Raw genomic sequence first — 17,238 nt, forward strand, 5'->3', positions numbered from 1 at the left:
AGAGCTGCTCGTTCCACACGCAGTGTACGCATCTGCCCATCACTGCTGGGTTGCACATCACCTCTAGCATGGATATCATCTATGGGTGTGGAACCTTGTTTCTGTTAAGGGTGTCTTGGGAATTCATAACGTTATTTATGGGATCGTAAAAAAAATCGACTTAAAAATCAGCCTGCCTATGCAGTTACTGAATTTCGAGGCCCGTGGACAATTGCCTTGACATGGTCAGACCAAATGATTTCACGGGCCTGATATCCCTGATCTGTATAGGAGAGCCTCCCACCCCTTCCCCATTTGGAGTCCATGTGAGAGGAGCGATGAGGGCCCCAGCTCAGTATTAATACAACGGTGTCCTTCTTGTTGACCCACAACTTGCTTTGCAATGGATCTGTCATTGGATGCACAGGATACTGGAATTCCAGGCTGCTCCTAACATCCTGCTCTCCACCCTACCCCAACCCAGATCACCACTCCAACCAATGCCCAGATCCCTAGTGAGACTCTGACTTGCAAACAAACCATTTTCATTACCTGATTCCCACCCCCAACCCCACACAGATGGAGGTGATTAGCTAATCTGCAGTAGAAATAAAAAATAAGTCAAGCAACACAGACATATGTGACTTTATAATTAAGATGTTCAGGACCCAGCAAACTCCCTTCCAACTACTAACCAAGCCCAAACCTGCTTAGCTTCCAAGATCAGATGAGATCAGGCACGTTCAGGGTGGTATGGCCACAGACAGCAAAGGGAATCTTTTCTGTCTGCTGTTCATTTGCCAAATGGCTGCAGTGGTCAGGACTGGGCCATACAGAAACCTGGAGCGCTATCTGGTTCTTCCAGGTGAATGGCAGAAGTCCAAGTACCTCCTAGGCACATTAGTAGGGAACTGGACTAAAAGCAGAGCAGCTGAGACTCAAACCAGCTGGCACTGCAGGCAGTGGCTTAACCCACTGTTCCATAAAACTTGTTCTTAAAAAAAAAAATCTTTTTTTTTTTTTTAAGTTGCAGCACTTAAACTCCTGATCAGGAGCTAGTATTGTAGCAGTTAGTTGACCCAAAATTGATATCTCATTACATTGGGCAGGGGCTAGGCAAGGCAGCTCCACTTCTGGTCCAGCTCCCTACAAATGCACCTGGGAAGGCAGCTTGAGCCCCTGCCGTCCATATGGTTCACCCAGATGAAGTCCCAGATGCCTAGCTTTAGCCTGGCTTAGTCCCAGCCATTGAGACCAGATGGGGAATAAACCAGTGAGTGGAAGATCTCTCCCTGTCTCTGCCTCTTTGCTCTCTGTAACTCTGCCTTTCAAATAAATAGATAAATAAATAATTTTTATTTACATTTAAAGAAGTGAAAATACCAGTCCCTGACACGATCCCCAGTCTGAACAGGCACACAGTTGTGTTTCTCTATAGCATACACTCACTATGAGAACCTTCCAACACTAAGCACTGTTAGAATTCAGAAAATTTTGGTCTTTTGTTTCTTTTCCTTGAATTGAAGAAACTTGCTTTTTAGTCATTTTGCTGCTTATGATTGTATTTATTGAAGAATCTAGGGTGGGGCCCAGCGCAATGGTGCAGTGGTTAAGGTCCTCGCCTTGCACACCCAGGATCCCATATGGGCGCCGGTTCTAATCCCGGCAGCCCCGCTTCCTATCCAGCTCCCTGCCTGTGGCCTGGGAAAGCAGTCGAGGATGGCCCAAGGCTTTGGGACCCTGCACCCGCATGGGAGACCCGGAAGAGGGTCCTGGCTTCGGATTGGCTCAGCTACAGCATGGGGAGTGAATCATGGGACGGAAGATCTTCCTCTTTGTCTCTCCTCCTCTCTGTATAGCTGCCTTTCCAACAAAAATAAAATAAATCTTTAAAAAAAGAAAAAAAAGAATCTAGGGTGATAATTAAAATAAATTAAAATCTATTAGACTTGGGGCCCAGCACAATGGCCTAGCAGCTAATGCCCTTGCCTTGAATGTGCTGGGATCCCATATGGGTGCTGGTTCTAATCCCAGCAGCCTCCCCTTCCCATGCAGCTTGTGGCCTGGGAAAGCAATAGAAGATGGCTCAAAGCCTTGGAACCCTGTACCTGCATGGGAGACCCAGAAGTTCCTGGATCCTGGCTTCAGATCGGCTCAGCTCCAGCCGTTGCAGTCACTTGGGGAGTGAATCATCTGACGGAAGATCTTCCTCTCTGTCTCTCCTCCTCTCTGTATATCTGACTTTGTAATAAAAATAAATAAATCTTTTAAAAAATCTATTAGACTTGGAGGCTAGTGTCATAGGTAAAATCAGCCTGGCTATATCAACATCCCATGTTCTGTGTCTCGCTCATGTCTGGGCTGCTCCACGTCTGATCCAGCTGCCTGCTAATAGCCTCAGAAAATCAACAGAAGATGGTCCAAGTACTTGAGGCCCTGTCACCTACATGAGAGACTCAGATGGACTTCCAGATGCCTTGTATCAGCCTGCCCATTGCAGATATTTGTGGAGTGAACTAATTGATGGAGGATTTTTGTCTCTCCTCTACTGCTTTCTCTTGGTGTAACTCTGTATACATATAAATATGTATTTTAAAAATTAGTTAGTCTTAAGGTATTCAGGTAATAACAAGGTAATAACAGTAATTAAAAAAAAATGTTTAGCTGAGGCTGGCATTGGAGCACATCAGGTTGGCTGCCATCTGAGATGCTCACATCCTAATGGGCAGTTCCAATCCTGGCTGTTTCACTTCCTACTCCAGCTCCCCGCCAATGCACCTGGAAAAGCATCAGAACATGGCCCAAACCTGTGGGGCCTTGCCACTCACATGAAAGACACAGAGTTTCAGGTTCCTGTCTTCAGTCTTGCCCAGCCTGGGCACTACAGCCAGCGGGGAATGAACCAGCAGATGAAAGATCTCTGGATATGTCTCCCTCTGGGTGTGTGTGTTGTGTGTGTCATTCTGCCTTTCACATAAAATACGACTACCATATCCAGATGTGGGGATATAATGCAATATGCATCTCTGCTTCCAAATCAAAGATGGACTCCCAATGAAACTGCTGGAAATGTGTAGCCAATGCGATGCTGGTACATCTGACACAGTCTGTACCAGCAATGTCGGGGTACACTTCAATAACAGACTGATGGAATCATGACTCCTTATGAAAGACTATACTATTGTAGCAACATGGGGAAAATCAGGCGGGGGGTAAGATTTTTGGGGGTTGTGGAATCCCAGTCTCTACAAAATTGTATCATAAAATTCAAAAATTTAAAATAAAAATGTAACCCAAAAAAGCCATTAAAACTAAACAAACAAAAAAATTAAAAAAAAAAACCCTCCAGATGACTCAGAGATCAGGCTTAGTGACCCAAATCAGGCTACATAAGATAAATCTATGCATGTCTATGTCAACTGGCTAAAAACACCAGTCTCCATTTGCTGAAAGCTTTCCCTTATGGGGCACTCCCACCAAGGTGCTGGGCACTAGCTGGCAGAGGCATGAGCAGAGACAGGGCCCTGAGATGGTGTTGGGTGGGAAGCCAGTGCATGGGCATCGTGGGGTATCACCAGCCCTGGCTGACAGCACTGATTGTTCCTCTGAATTCCATCACCAGCTCTTCCCTCTGCCACACACACACAGGCACACACAACAGTTTTCTAACCCCTTGAGCAGGTCACCTACAGTCTGGCAGTGGGGACCACTGCCTTCCAAGTTCAGTAAACAGCCAAAGGACATATCACTGCTCAGTTCTCTTTGAAAGGTCAAATAAACCTAAATTTAACCCAACTTACCCTTGTTTCCCAAGAGAAAGGGGCCGAGTGCTCATCTTGCCAAGTTATGTCCTAAAATAAAAATTCAAGAATTAATCCAGAATCCAAACCCAGACATACCCCCACGCATACAACCACCCACCCAGGGCCACAAGGAATCCAAAACCCAGGAGTGAACCCAACTCCCAGCTGTGACAGTCCGGGCTGCGCAGCTCTGCACACAGTGCTGTCCATGTCAGCTGGTTGCTTCTTCAGCTCCCACTAACACTGCCAACCTCTCTCTCTCACATCTAGAATTGGGATACTGTCTGATCAATGAGCTCAAGTCCCAGCCCCACCAGGGGTCAGCCGTGTGGTCACAGGAAGATGATGGCCTTTTACAGCCTCAGTTTCCTCATCTATGAAAGGAGAATCCCTCTGCCCTGGCATGGCTATTGTAAGCATTAAACTGGGTAACCCTTAAAAAAGAAGGCTGGGTTATAATCTGATGGTCAATGCCAACACCTCTAAGTCCTCCTCCGGGGTCCCCCTATGCCTGGAAAGATCTGAAAGGATCAGTGGAATCATTGAAGAAAATGCAAGTTTAATGTAAGCAGCTAATGATAATGAGAACTCTGCAGTCATTCCCTACCCTCTCCAAGCAGAGCATGGCAGCAAAGGATATCCTTTCCCAACAACCACTGTGCATCTGGCCTTGAGTCCACCTCACATGAACAAATGCCTGGGGGAAGGCCGCTCTCCATGGGCTCCCCTTCTCCCTGGCTGGATTCCTACACTAGCAAACATCTCTTCTGTGTTTAGCACTTCCAAGGGATTCTATCTTCTGAAACAAAAACTGGAGCACAGTGGGTGACACAGACAGAACATGGCAATAAAGTATTGTAAATGGACATTTTTATTATTTGAAGTATTTTAAACTGATATTTTATTGTTATAGCCATATCTTCCCCCTCCCTCTAATAAAAGGAGGTGATGTATCTCCTTTCCTAAAGAATGCAAGGTAAGCTTTGTGTCCTCCCACCGAGTCAGGTGGTCTGACACCCCAGGGCACTGATCTGTCTTCCCTCACCATCATGGAATACCAGAGGCTGCATACATTCTAAAGAATAAAGCTTGATGTTGCTCACAGTTCTGGAAGTTTAAGGATATGGCCGCAGCATTTGTTTGGGTCTGGAGGACCACCTGTCAGGAACCATCTCACAGACAGAAAGTGGGGAGGGGATCGGCAACGAACCAGTAACAAGTTCCCATGAGCCCCTCCTCTTAACATCACCACAATGGGGACCAGGCTGCCCATACAGACCCCACACCAACCCCAGAACCTCTCCTCCACAGAGCAGACCAAGTGTGCTTCTGGGTCTTCTTCCTTTAGTTTTTCAAAGAGCCCATTCATGCCCCAGCTTAGCTTCAGAGATGGAACAAACACAGAGTCCACAGGATGGCTCTGTGGGCAGGAGGGGTGTCTCACCCATGCACAGGGTCTACAGTGTGAGCCTGTCAGAGACTGCAACAGCAGATGCTTAATAAAGCCAGTGGTGGCTGGAAGGACAGTCTTTGAACTCTAATAACGAAGGTATTTCAGGGCCTGGGCAGCTGCAGACCTGTTTTCAGGATAAGGGGTCAAGAAGGAGCTATGGGATTACTCCCCAGCACACCCCACGTGCAACCAACTGTGGACCAACTGCAAACCCATTGGAACAAGGCCTCTGAGTGCCACCCTGCCTTCAACACCTGGAAGGTGCAGGAGCCACACCCAGCACAACCTCACCATTTGTAAACAAAGCAGATTCTTCCCCAGGGCTGATTTTTCTCCCCAACCTCCCATTTACTCAACACTCACCCCAACTCTTCCCACTGTACATGTGGCACAAAGCCTGGGCTATGCAGACCTCCAGGCCCCAGGAGGTATAGCCATTTGATCAAGGAGTACAGGCCAGCTCTGTGCCCAGCCACCCTGGGAACTGTTGTAGTAGGGACTAGTGCATTGATGGCCCCGATACTTCGCATCTGCTGGGACACAGAGCCAGAGAGGAGCTACTTGGGCCTTGATTCCAAGTGTATATAAAAGGACTAAGCATTGTATATGTGTACCAGTTCACAGAAGCACTAACAAAGGCACTATAAGCATGGAGAACTGCAAAAGCGGGGTGGCCTGGGGTACAGAGAGGAGACTCCTACAGCTGGGCACAGCTGCATTTCAGTGCCTTCAATCACAGGCATGGCAACTACCTCCTGCACAGCACCAAGTTCCCCATCACTAACGTGCCATGTCCATCCCCCACACAAGCAACATCAGCATAGTGTCCAGCTCTCAGGGCTGCTGAACCCAGAGAGGGAATGGGGTCACCATCTCCCCATTTGGAATTTCAGCTAAAACCCACCCAAGTTACCACCAAGGTACAAACTTGGTCACCCCCAAGAAGGAAGTGGCCATGTGGAGAAGCGGGAGTTGCCGAGGCTCGGTGACCACACGTTCCCCATAGATACTGAAAGCTGCTGAGTTCTCCTGGGGTCCACGCGCCTCCATGCCTGTGGAGGATGGGGGCAGTCAAGTGAAATGACCTGGAAATCCCTACGCCTCTGTGATGTAGGCATGCTCTGAGTTCAAACAAGAAGGGCTTTGTTTTCAGATGGGAAAAAATAACGCAGGCTAAAGGAGACTGTAAATAGCATTTACTCAAGATGAGGACCTGTGAGGAAAGGGAAGAGAAAGCTAACTGGAGAATGTGCTCCTCCTAGGCAGGGCCCACTGCCCTGGGCCACCTCGGTGGACAGAGGACATGTGTGGAGGGGACAGGGCAGGCAGGAGGCAGCAGTAAGACTGTCAATCCAGGGTAGGGCATGCTGGAGCAGGGTACACACACACACACACACACACACACACACACACACCTGTCACCTGATACAATCTGTCCTTTAAATATTAAGTATGCAACTTGAGATCCTTTAAAACCTGCAAAGATTAAAATGGTAAAGCTTTTAGCTTTGGAAGATGACTGGGCACAAGTCTCTGAGACACAGAGCTTTAGCCAGGAGCTGGGTGAGAGCTGGGGTCTCTCCCCCAGGGGCTGCAGTCGGCAGAAGCTGAAATTCCACAGAGGTGGGGCCAAAAGGGGGTCACACTGCTAGGCCCCCTCCCCTGCCACACCAAGGGCCTTTTGTTTGCTCCAGCAAGAAGCTGAGTCAAGGGGCAAATTCCCTGGATTTCTGTAATGCTGAGCTCATAAAAAAATAATAAAGCACTTAACAAAAATAAACATGCCGAAGAAAAATGTAATGGGAGCTCTGATGTCAGTCGTCGCCCACACACTCCAGCCACAGAATGTCTGTGGTGAGGACAGGGTCCCCAGGCTGCTGGACATAAGCTACAGGAGAACTGCAAAGTAGCAGAGTTCACCCTCCCAGATGTACCACAGCACGCACACATGCGCACAAACGTACCATGACAGACACAGACATGCACACATACTTGCACTCACAATCCATTACTCCCACGATGACCAGGAGGTCGCCAGGATGCGGCGTTCTCCACGGTTCCTCAGCAGACTGTCCCACAGCCTCCATGGAGTCCAGCATCTGACCGTGTCTAAGTCCCAAGGCTGACCTGCTGCACACCCATAGGTTACCACTGCACAGGCTAAAACTCTGCTCAGACGCCTCTCCACAGGAGACATTCAGACCAGAGGCCACACTGAATCTCTCTGGAAATGATTTCTTCTTTGGAGTATAGCACAAAAATGCCTCGGGTCACCAAATCCCCTGGGGGGAAAGGCCACGGAGCAGCAGAGCAGCCAAGGGCTCCAGGGCGTGGGGGAGCGGGGAAGCAGGGCCCCTGGGGAACTTAAGGCCAGTGCCGTCTCTTGGGACATTCCACGGTGGCCACGGCAGCTCCCTAGGGCTGCAGGCTGGACACACACACAAACCCTTTTCTGCCATGTGGCCCGGAGCTCTGGGCACATACTCTTAGACGGGAAATGCTCATCCAACAGAATCAGAAAACAAGAGCACATATTCTGTATGTGTAGGGAGGTTCATGCGCACAGAAGCTCCAGCACTGAGCAGTTTATTGCCTGGTGAAGAGCAGCCTTCAGAATGGTCCAGATCTTTTGAGCTCTATGAGTTCTGTGAGTTTCCCTTTGGGACACTGCAATGGTAGGTGTGTGTGAGCACGATCACACCCACCCGCAAGAGCTGGCTGTGACACTTTCCGGAATTTTTTGAAACTACTGTTAAATGCAGCCAGGATTCAAGTTTAAATTAGAGACAGGCATTTAGTCTAGAAGAATTCATGTCCCATAACCAAGTGCCTGGGCTCACCGCCTGGCACTGGCTCTTGATCCAGCTTCCTGCTACTGCTCACACCGAAAAGCAATGGGGACAGTCCCAGTTCTGACACCCAGTGGGAGATTCGTACCAAGTTCCCAGCTCCCAGCATAGGCTCGTTCAGTGCCAATCATTGTGGACATTTGGGCAAATGAACAAGCAGAAGGGAGATCTGTCTCTCAAATAAATAGATAAAACTTTTTAAAACTTCAATTATATAGACTTACAAGTAAATATAGTCCATTAAAAGCTAATATACAGTCAGTCCTCAGTGTCTGCAAAGAGCCATTTCAGGACATGCTGCGAATACCAAAATCCTGATGCTCAAGTCCCTTCAATGAAATGGCGTAGTATGTGCACAGATTCCACACAATGGAACACAGTGTAAGGGCTATGTAAGTCCTTGCTTTTTCTGTATTGTTAGGGGAATTGTGGGAAGAAAAGAGTCTAGGCATGCTTCAGTACAGATGTAACTGATTTTTCTTTCAAATATGTTGGATGCACAGTTGGTGGAATCCACAGATGCAGAACCAGCTGCCCTTCAAATTCATGACTGCTGCCACGAAGACAGCAAATAACAAGGGTGGGCCAGGATGTGGAGAAAGTTGAACTCTGGTACATCATTGATGGGAACACAAAATGATGTTGCCATTTCCATAATAGCTGCATCCAACAATTTCATTCTCCCACATCTGCATACAACGAAATAGCCTTAAAAATGCAACTCCGATTCATACCATCACAACACAGATGAACCTTGAAGACAATCAAGCTAAGTGAAATGAGACAAGCATAAAGACAAAGACTATGTAACTTCATTCCAAGTTTCATGGAATTTCATAGCCACGTTTCTGCCAAACAAAACTGACTAAATGTTATTCAGCATTTATTCTCTGAAAGCTTTCTAATTTTTAAAACAGTGAAGTCTTGAGTTTCCAGCCTATGGCAAGGACAGCACACGGGGACAGCTTAGTTTTGAGTGGATGGACGCACCACAAGCTGCTCCAACAAAGCAGCCAGGTCTTGGGGCCAACAGAGCTTTCCCTGGCTGCCTGAGAGTACCAATGCACAAAGCAGGCTACTGGCAAACAGCAGTATCCTAGGGGAGAGATGCCCTCCTTGGGCCCGCTCTGGTCTTGGGTTCATGCACATCAGACTCAAAGACTCTGAGAGAGCCAGCCCCCAGTCTCCTGGTTCCCAGGCTAAACTGTAAATCAGAAATAGGGTGCTGTTTTCATAGGCAGAACCTGTGGATGCCAAACAAAATAAAACCTTCCCACACAATCCATTCTAAGGCAGCCATTTCACGGGGCAGTTTATCTTGCTCATTTCCTCTGGGCACCCACAGAAGCCAACTGCCGTGCTTGCATTAGGAACATGAGATCATGCAGACGTGTTTACTTCTGCTGCTCAAGCTCATGCCTGTATGTGCAGTTCTGCACAGACAACACTACATGCAAAAGTGAGGGGTGGCATTCACCCGTCCCAGATAGACTCCTCACAAGACAACCCAGCTTCAGGTTGCTGTCCCCATTCCCTGGACCGAGTTCTAGCCATCCCAACACGGGGGCATGCAGAATCACGGCTTTGTGCAACAGTATAGCAGAAACCAGGGGAAAACAACACCAGCTCTTGCGCTGCAAGGCTCCAGGCCATTCCATCTAGAGGCTTCTGTTGTTTCTGCTGGCACTCAAAGATCACGTACAGAACCATGGCAATGGCACTTTTGACAGCAATATTTCACAGCTACAATGACTATGTTACTATACACAGCACTCTGTCTGGTGAAGGTAGCATATGAGTGCAGAGTTTGTGAAAACATTACTTCCCGCCTGGAGTACCAAGCTTCCAAAAGTAAAAATCCCAGCCATTAAAACTCCCCAGCAGGGTCCAGCGTGGTAGCGCAGCAGCTAAAGTTCTCACCTTGAATGTGCCGGGATCCCATATGGGCACCAGTTCTGATCCCAGCAGCCTGCTTCCCATCCAGCTCCCTGTTTGTGGCCTGGGAAAGCAGTAGAGGATGACCCAAAGTCTTGGGACCCTGCACCCACGTGGAGACCCGTAACAGCTCCTGGCTCCTAGCTTCAGATGGGCACAGCACTGGCTATTGCACTCACTTTGGGAGTGAATCATCAGATGGAAGATCTTCCTCTCTGTCTCTCCTCCTCTCTGTATATCTGACTTTGCCGTAAGAATAAATAAATCTTAAAAAAAAAAGAAAACTCCCCAGCAAGAAGCTTTATCCTGGAAGGCTGCAGTGTGCTCGTCGGAACCATCGATTGTCACTACACTCCAAAAGCCCATCAGTTAGGGGAGTTTCTGGCTGATAAACTATAGCATCTTGGCTTGGAAGTATGAAAATTAAACAGAGAAATGCTGTCATCTGGAGAAGTAAGGCTCGGACAACAGAGCTCTGGAGAAAGGGATAGAATGTTCCTTATGTTGATGACTGTATCATGTGATGGTGCTTTCAGGTGGCCTGGGTTCCGGGCACACCCAGGGTGCTCCCAATGAGCCCACTGGTGTCCATCTGTACTTCCAAGAGGTCACAGCCAGCCCCATGAGCGAACATTAAAACTTCTAATCCCAAGGTGACGGCACAGCACCCAGGACATGTTAATTGACTAAGAACAGCTCACAGCCCCATTCATAAACTCTACAGTGTTCATGCTGTGTTTATTGCTTTGTGTTAAAGATGGGAGTGAGGCAATCATGCTTCTCGTTCCTCAAAGTAGAAACCTTGAGTCCCCACAGAAACCTGCACGCGGTTGTTTACAGCAGCTTTCATTCCTCAGTGCCCAAACTTGGAAGCAACCGAGAAGCCTCAGTCGGTGAGTGCAGAAACAAACTGTGCTTCCCCCAGACAACACAGTGTCACTTGGGGCAAGCAAGAAATGGCCTGGCCGAGAAAGCTGCACGCTCTAGGATTCCAATTTGGTGACATTCTTAAAAAGACAAAACGTCGGATCCAGAAAGAAGATCCGTGATTGCCAGAGGAATTTTAAGGCAATGAAATCATTCAGTATGACCCTCCAATGGTGTGTCCATGAGCCAGAACCCACGGATCCCTGATTTTAAAGCATGGACTTTGTGGGGGCGAGAGGCAGTGTAGCTTCAAGGATGGCAACAAATGTACCACTCAGTGGGAGGTGTTCACTGCGTGGGCAGGGGAATATCAGAATTCTGCTTCCCACTTAGATTTGCTATGAACCTAAAACTTCTCACACACTAAGTATATTTTCAAAAGGAGGGGTATGTGAAGCATGTGAAGCAGAATGATACAAATGTGCTCTTTTTTTTTTTTTACAAACTCTTCCTCTTAGCAGCTATTATTTATTACACTTAGGAACCGATGCTTTCCCTTTTGACTTGAATATATTTAACTCCGCTGAGATAAGGCATTTTCTGTAACTGGAAAGACAAATCTGCAGTTCCTGAGTTAGAAAGCAGCTGGGTCTAACTACTGCTCCTGTCCACCAAGAAGACAAATTCAGAACCTCAGGCCTGCACAGATCACAGATGAGACAAGGGATGGGTGGGGACCCGAGTCAGAACAGGTGGGGGGCAATCCAAGGAAATGAATGGAAAAGGAGTGGGATCAGTACATGTGCTTATTCAGTTATTTATTGATTTGGAAAGAACAGTATTTCCCTGGGTCTGTAGGAAACTCTGGCTCAGAGTGTCCAAGTGACTCCAGTCTACAAACAATAGCTCTAGATCTGTCAGACACTTCCCAACCTCTCCTCCCTGCATGACAGCGACCAGTGATTTCATTTCTTTACCAAAAGTTGTTCCCCGGCTGCTGCGAGGCTATGCACTGTCCCACAGGAGCCGGTAGGCAGAGGTGCCTGGGGAGGGGAGGCCCATCACTGCCTGGGCTCCCAATGTGACCTGCGCCTGGACCTATCAGGCTGAAAGGAGAAGCTGGCCAGACAGGCCCAGCAGCCTCTGCCTTGCAGCTTGTAGAACTGGATCTGGGGCACAGGTTGCACAAGTCCTGCCCGGCACTTGAGGTTGGAGCTGCAGATGAGGGAGCTGTGAATGCTGTATCTGACCTGCATTTCTGAACATTCATGGATATGCCAGACAAATGGCAGGGTATTACAATTCTTACATTCCTCCTTCCTTAGGATATGTTCAAAATTCTGAGGGAACAGATCCCAAATTCTTCCTCTCTACCATCACAAACCCGCCCACCCCGACACAAACACCTATTTTTGGCTAAACCAAAGGCTGAGAAAAGAGGCCAAATTGCTACTGTGGAAAGGGAAGAGGGGGGCCTCACGTGTCTCTGGTCCTACACTCAGAAGCCACAGAGCCAGATTCCAATTTAACAAAGAAAGTTCATGGAGGCAGAGGGCGGGGTGGGTGGGGGAGTGTGTGCAGGCTTTGAAACTTTCCAACAATAATGTGCCATGCAACTCTGATCATAAATTAACCTACTTTTAAAAGCAACATGTAGGCTGGCCAGCACCCAGGCCTGCAGGAGCCTTGACCTGAAGCAGGGAGGGGTGAGACCAGCCCTGATCACAGACAGCCCTGAGGTCTTGGAGTGTGTGCAGCAGCCAGGCAAAAGGTACTGAGCACAGGCTCTCCCTCCCTGTGGCCCCTGTGGGGAAGGAGAGTAGGGAGAAATAGCAAGTCTGGGAGTCAGGGAGGCTAGAACTGCGTCTCTGACAAGGGGATTATGGGAGCAGACGCGTGGCACAGCAGGTTAAGGCAAAGCTGGTGCTCCTATCCCATATCGGAGCTCTGGTTTGAGTCCCAGCTACTGGGCTCCAGATCCAGCTTCCTGCTAATACACTCTGGGAAGCAGCAGAAAAGAACTCAAGGACTTCAGCTCTGCCACCCGGATGGAGTTCTAGGCTCTCCAGCTTGGTTAGACCCCGGCCTGGCTTTTGGAGGTATTTGGAGAGAGGAATCAGTGAATAGAAGAGCAATCTCATCTCTCCCACCCCTCTCCTATGTCTATCTCTGTTAACTCTGCCGTTCAAGTAAACAAAAATAAACAAACAAGCAAGCCACCATTAAGAAGAAACAGAGGGTAAGGTAGAAAGGGGGCAAGAGAGCAGCCAAGATTCCTGTGGGAGGAGGGCACACAGGCAGGGGAGGGCACTTTCACACCAGCTGTTCAAGCGGGGGGCTGAGCTGTCTGGCTCCAGGCTGCAAATGCCATATGCTACAACATACAAACTCTAGACCAGGGTCCTGAGGGCTCCCAGTGGACATGCCACTCTTATCTGGCTCTGCCAACCATAAGAAGAAGCCAAAGAGGTAAGGGGGCTCACATGCACACCCCACCTGCCCAGGTTTCTCCAGGCATTTGCTTGTGGCAAACTGGAGCCAAGAATGTGGTGCAGAGTAAGTAAGCTCGCAGCTCCCACTGAGGTATTTGGATCCTCCAAGCTCAAAAGCAAGTGAAATGGGGTGGCTGAGGAGCCAGGGATGACCCATTCTTTTATTTTTCTTTCTTTCTGACAACAGGAAGCAGCAGATGCCTAAGCAGGCTGATCCCTAAATCCTTCTAAGCTGAAAGCTCTTCATCTCCCAAAGTGAGCCATTCCCCAAACTCACCGCTGTGGGACAATCATCAAGAAGCACAGTGTAAGTCAAGCTGTTGAAAGCATCCATTTGCAGATACACTTTAATATCTGACTCAGGGCACGCCTGCCCCCAGGTTCTGCCTGCTCTGCCAGAGGAGAAAAGCCACTAATTTCACAGAAGGGTAGCTCCTTGGGATGCCGGATGCTCCTTTCCTGTGGCTGACAGCCAAGCACTGCTATATCTGCAGCTCTGCATTCTCCATGCAGCAGGGACAGGGGGTGATAATAGTGTATAGTGGAAGAAGGCTAGTGGCTGGGGTGAAGCTACACTTCCATACATGTTGGTTCAGACCTTGTGTTCCTTTGGAAGGTATTTTATTTTTATTTGAAAGGCAAAGGCAAGCCAAGGGATAGTGATGGGGAAGATCTTCCACCTGCTGGTCAACTCCCCAGGTGTGGGCCAGTCTGAAGCCAGGAGCTGCGAACTCCATCCACTTTCCATGCAGGTGGCTGGAATCCACATACATGACCTGCCACCTGCTACTTCCAAGTGTGCTTACTAACAGGAAGCTACATTAGCAGCAGAGCCAGGACTCAACCCTACATTCCATATAGGATGCGGACATCCCAGATGCTTAACCATTATGCTATTCAGCTGTCCCTATGAAGACTTTTTAAAAAAAGATTTATTTGTTTTTGTTGGAAAGTCAGATATACAAAGAGACAGATAATCCAATCACTGATTCACTCCCCAAGTGGCTGTAACAGCTGGAGATAAGCTCATCCGAAGCCAGGAGCTTTATTCTTTCCTGCACCGCATAGTGACCAGATATGGTCACCACATTTGAAGGCCGTGTGGGCTGCAAAATGTTACTGACAAAGAGGCAGTGTCCTGTTGTTGTTCAGGGTGAATGAAAGGGCAGCAGAAGCCTCAGGGATCACAGGGGAGGGCAGATCAAGTGAGAAGGGCCAGAGTACTGCCCCAGTCAGGGCAGCTTAGGGTCCTGTTAGATTTCAGGTCACCGTTTTGGGTCAGTCTGCCCAGCAGCCTTGTTGTCATTTCATAACCACACATTGTCCTCATCCATTGTCCTTATGCCCAGGAGCCAGCCCTCCCCTAGGAGATGACACTGAGACCACCAACGTCATCCTCTTGTCCTGTCCTGGGACACGGAAGCGCTCCAGTGTGAGCATCACGGAGCCACTGCAGGCAGACATGCACTCTGGACCACACTGCCACAGGCCTCTCCTGAGGGCTGGAGTCTCCAGCCCCTGCTCCCTCTGCCTTGGGGTTGGGCAAAAGTGTCCCAGCCCCGACTCTCAGCCTGTCCTGGGAGGCTGGGATTCAACAATGAAACTGTGCTGGGGTGTGAGTATAGCACCCCGAACCATGTGCCTTTAAAGCATGTTAAAAATCCAGAAGCAGCTCAGCCTGGTGCAAGATAAGGAAGAAAAATGAAAAATGCACTCGGCCACATCTTTACCTGTTGGTGATCGTGGGTCCCACATAGCATGGAGACATGTGGATGCCAGGCTGGGGGAGGGAAGTGGCAGCTATCCCACCATTTACTAACATTAACTTTCAGGTCCATGACCCTTCCAAAGAAGCGGCTTCCCCACCACCCAAATCTGTCTTTATGGGTATGCATATTTTCTCACTGAATGTGCTTCCGCTCTAGGAATACATCTTAAAACCTATATTTTCCTCTCCCCAGTTCACCACACCCTTGTTTTTCCTGGAAAGCCTTCAGAGTTTAAGAGTCCTGTGGAGATTTTTTTCTCTTAATTCCATCAAAATCAGGCAATGTTGGCAGGGTACTTCCGTCCTTTCACACTTCCCTCGCGCTAGAGTGGGTTTATAGCCACATTTTTTGTTAATAAGTGCCTCCGCATACCCGCCCGAGCCTGTGACTCTGATCTAAACCTCCTTCTTGACTTGAATTCCTTCCACAATCCACAACCCGCCTTGGCAAAAACTCTCCTGGCTCCTCCCTCCAGCCTTCCCAAGAGTGGATATCATTTTATACTTTTCCGCTCCAGCCTGTGACTCTGTCTCTCAGGGCACAAGCTGAGTTTGACAGGCCAGCCACAGAGCACATTGTAATGCCACGAGACAAGTTTTGGTTACATGTATTTCCAGGAAAGCAAGGCCAAGTTTCTGAACAGCTCAGAGCACTCAGGCCTCTCTGGACAGGGGCCTGGAATCCCACTGTCCCTGTGCACTTTGTGTGTGTTGCTTGGGGAAGACTGGAGAGGAGAAGCCACCTAAAAGCCCTGGACATGAGCCCAGTACAGAGCCAAGGCTTGTTGGAACTCCAACTTCTCCTTCCTTGATCTGCTGGTAGAAAAGTGGGGTCACCGGATCCAGATCCACCCCCTCTCCCACTCTTAATGCCCAAATGTTCTGATCCTGGGAGCCATCTGTGCTTTCCTGTTTTATGGCTTGACAGTTTCAGTTGCCCCATACAGCTCATCACAAAGACTAATCCGGCTGTGCTGGTTGAGTTCAAGGGCATGCGGGGGTGGGAACTCCAACCTCGGAATGACACGGAGGCTGTCAGGGTAATTCACCCAGCACCATCCAGCTACCAAATTGGAGTTCCACCAGGTTTGTCGACTTGGAACTCCCTCGCTGTGTCCACTTGGGTCGGCCGTGTTGATTAGCAGCTGCCTTCAGCTGGTGGACCACTCTCTGGGGCGACCCGGCAGAGCAGGTCTAAATGGATGATTTTTAAAGATTCTCCACTTACAGATTTCTGAACAAAGTATCACCCTCCCCCGCCCCCTCACACACACACACCCCCTCCGCGCGCGCCTCCCGGGGCGCCAACATACTTCTCTACCCCTCTTCCTAAGGCTCTGGAGCGCCCCTGGCATTCAACCCTTTTCATCCCCAGCCTCGATTGCAAGGCGCTGGGCTGGGGCGGCCACCCGCGCTGACAGTCGCTCGCCTGGCTGGGGAGGGGGAGGAGGGCCCGCAGCGAGGGACAGAGTCCCGGCCCGGTCCGAACCTACCTCATCGCCGAAGCGCACCACCTTCTGGCCCGTGGGTCCCCGCAGGCCCGGGAAGCGCGCGAGCTCCTCCGAGTCCGCCGGCTCCCCGGAGCCTCGGGGCGCCGAGGCGTGCGACCCCACCAGGCACCGGTCGATGATCTCGTCCTGCTGTGCCGGCGGCAGCCGCGCCCACTCGGGCCCGTACTTCTCGCGGATCTTTTCCTTATCCTGCATGATCTTCCGAGCCATGGGGCTCAGCGACGAGAAGTAAGTGAAGCGCTTCCGTTCCCGGTCGTCCAGAGGCCGGTTCCCGCTCATGACCGCCGAGCGCGAGGCTGCGATCGCCGCCGCCATGGACGCCATGCCCGGCCTGCCCGCCGCTCCCCTCCGCGCCCCGCCCCGCAGCCCGAGTCCCGCCCCCAGGCCTGGCTCCCCTCCTCCGGGACCCCGTTCCGCCCCCTCCTTCCGTGCACGGCCCGCCCCCTCTGCCAGCCCGTCCTCCTCCTCCTCGGGCGTACCCCGGTGCACGCACTTTTCCCAATTTCCCGGCTCTGGCGGTAGCTGGCTCGTGCCCAGGTGTTCCCCGGCTACGGTGCATTCGCAGTGGAGACAGCCATGGC

General features: G+C 49.9%; 1 protein-coding gene across 1 annotated transcript in view; it reads right to left on the reverse strand.

Moving 5' to 3' along the window:
- CUNH1orf198 (chromosome unknown C1orf198 homolog) overlaps positions 1 to 16,995 on the reverse strand; it is a 34,821-nt gene extending 17,826 nt beyond the window's left edge. The window contains exons 1-2 of the mRNA XM_040967931.1: positions 16,640 to 16,995; positions 3,780 to 3,830 (exon numbers count right to left, since the gene is read on the reverse strand). Coding sequence (XP_040823865.1) covers positions 3,780 to 3,830; positions 16,640 to 16,981 — 393 coding nt within the window. The 5' untranslated portion in view covers positions 16,982 to 16,995. The remainder of the gene's footprint in view (positions 1 to 3,779; positions 3,831 to 16,639) is intronic.
- Positions 16,996 to 17,238: the final 243 nt, after the last annotated feature.

The sequence above is a fragment of the Ochotona curzoniae genome, unplaced genomic scaffold (assembly GCF_017591425.1).
Source record: "Ochotona curzoniae isolate NIBS_2020 unplaced genomic scaffold, NIBS_Ocur_1.0 scaffold_4683, whole genome shotgun sequence".
In the NCBI taxonomy this organism is placed as follows: Eukaryota; Metazoa; Chordata; class Mammalia; order Lagomorpha; family Ochotonidae; genus Ochotona; species Ochotona curzoniae.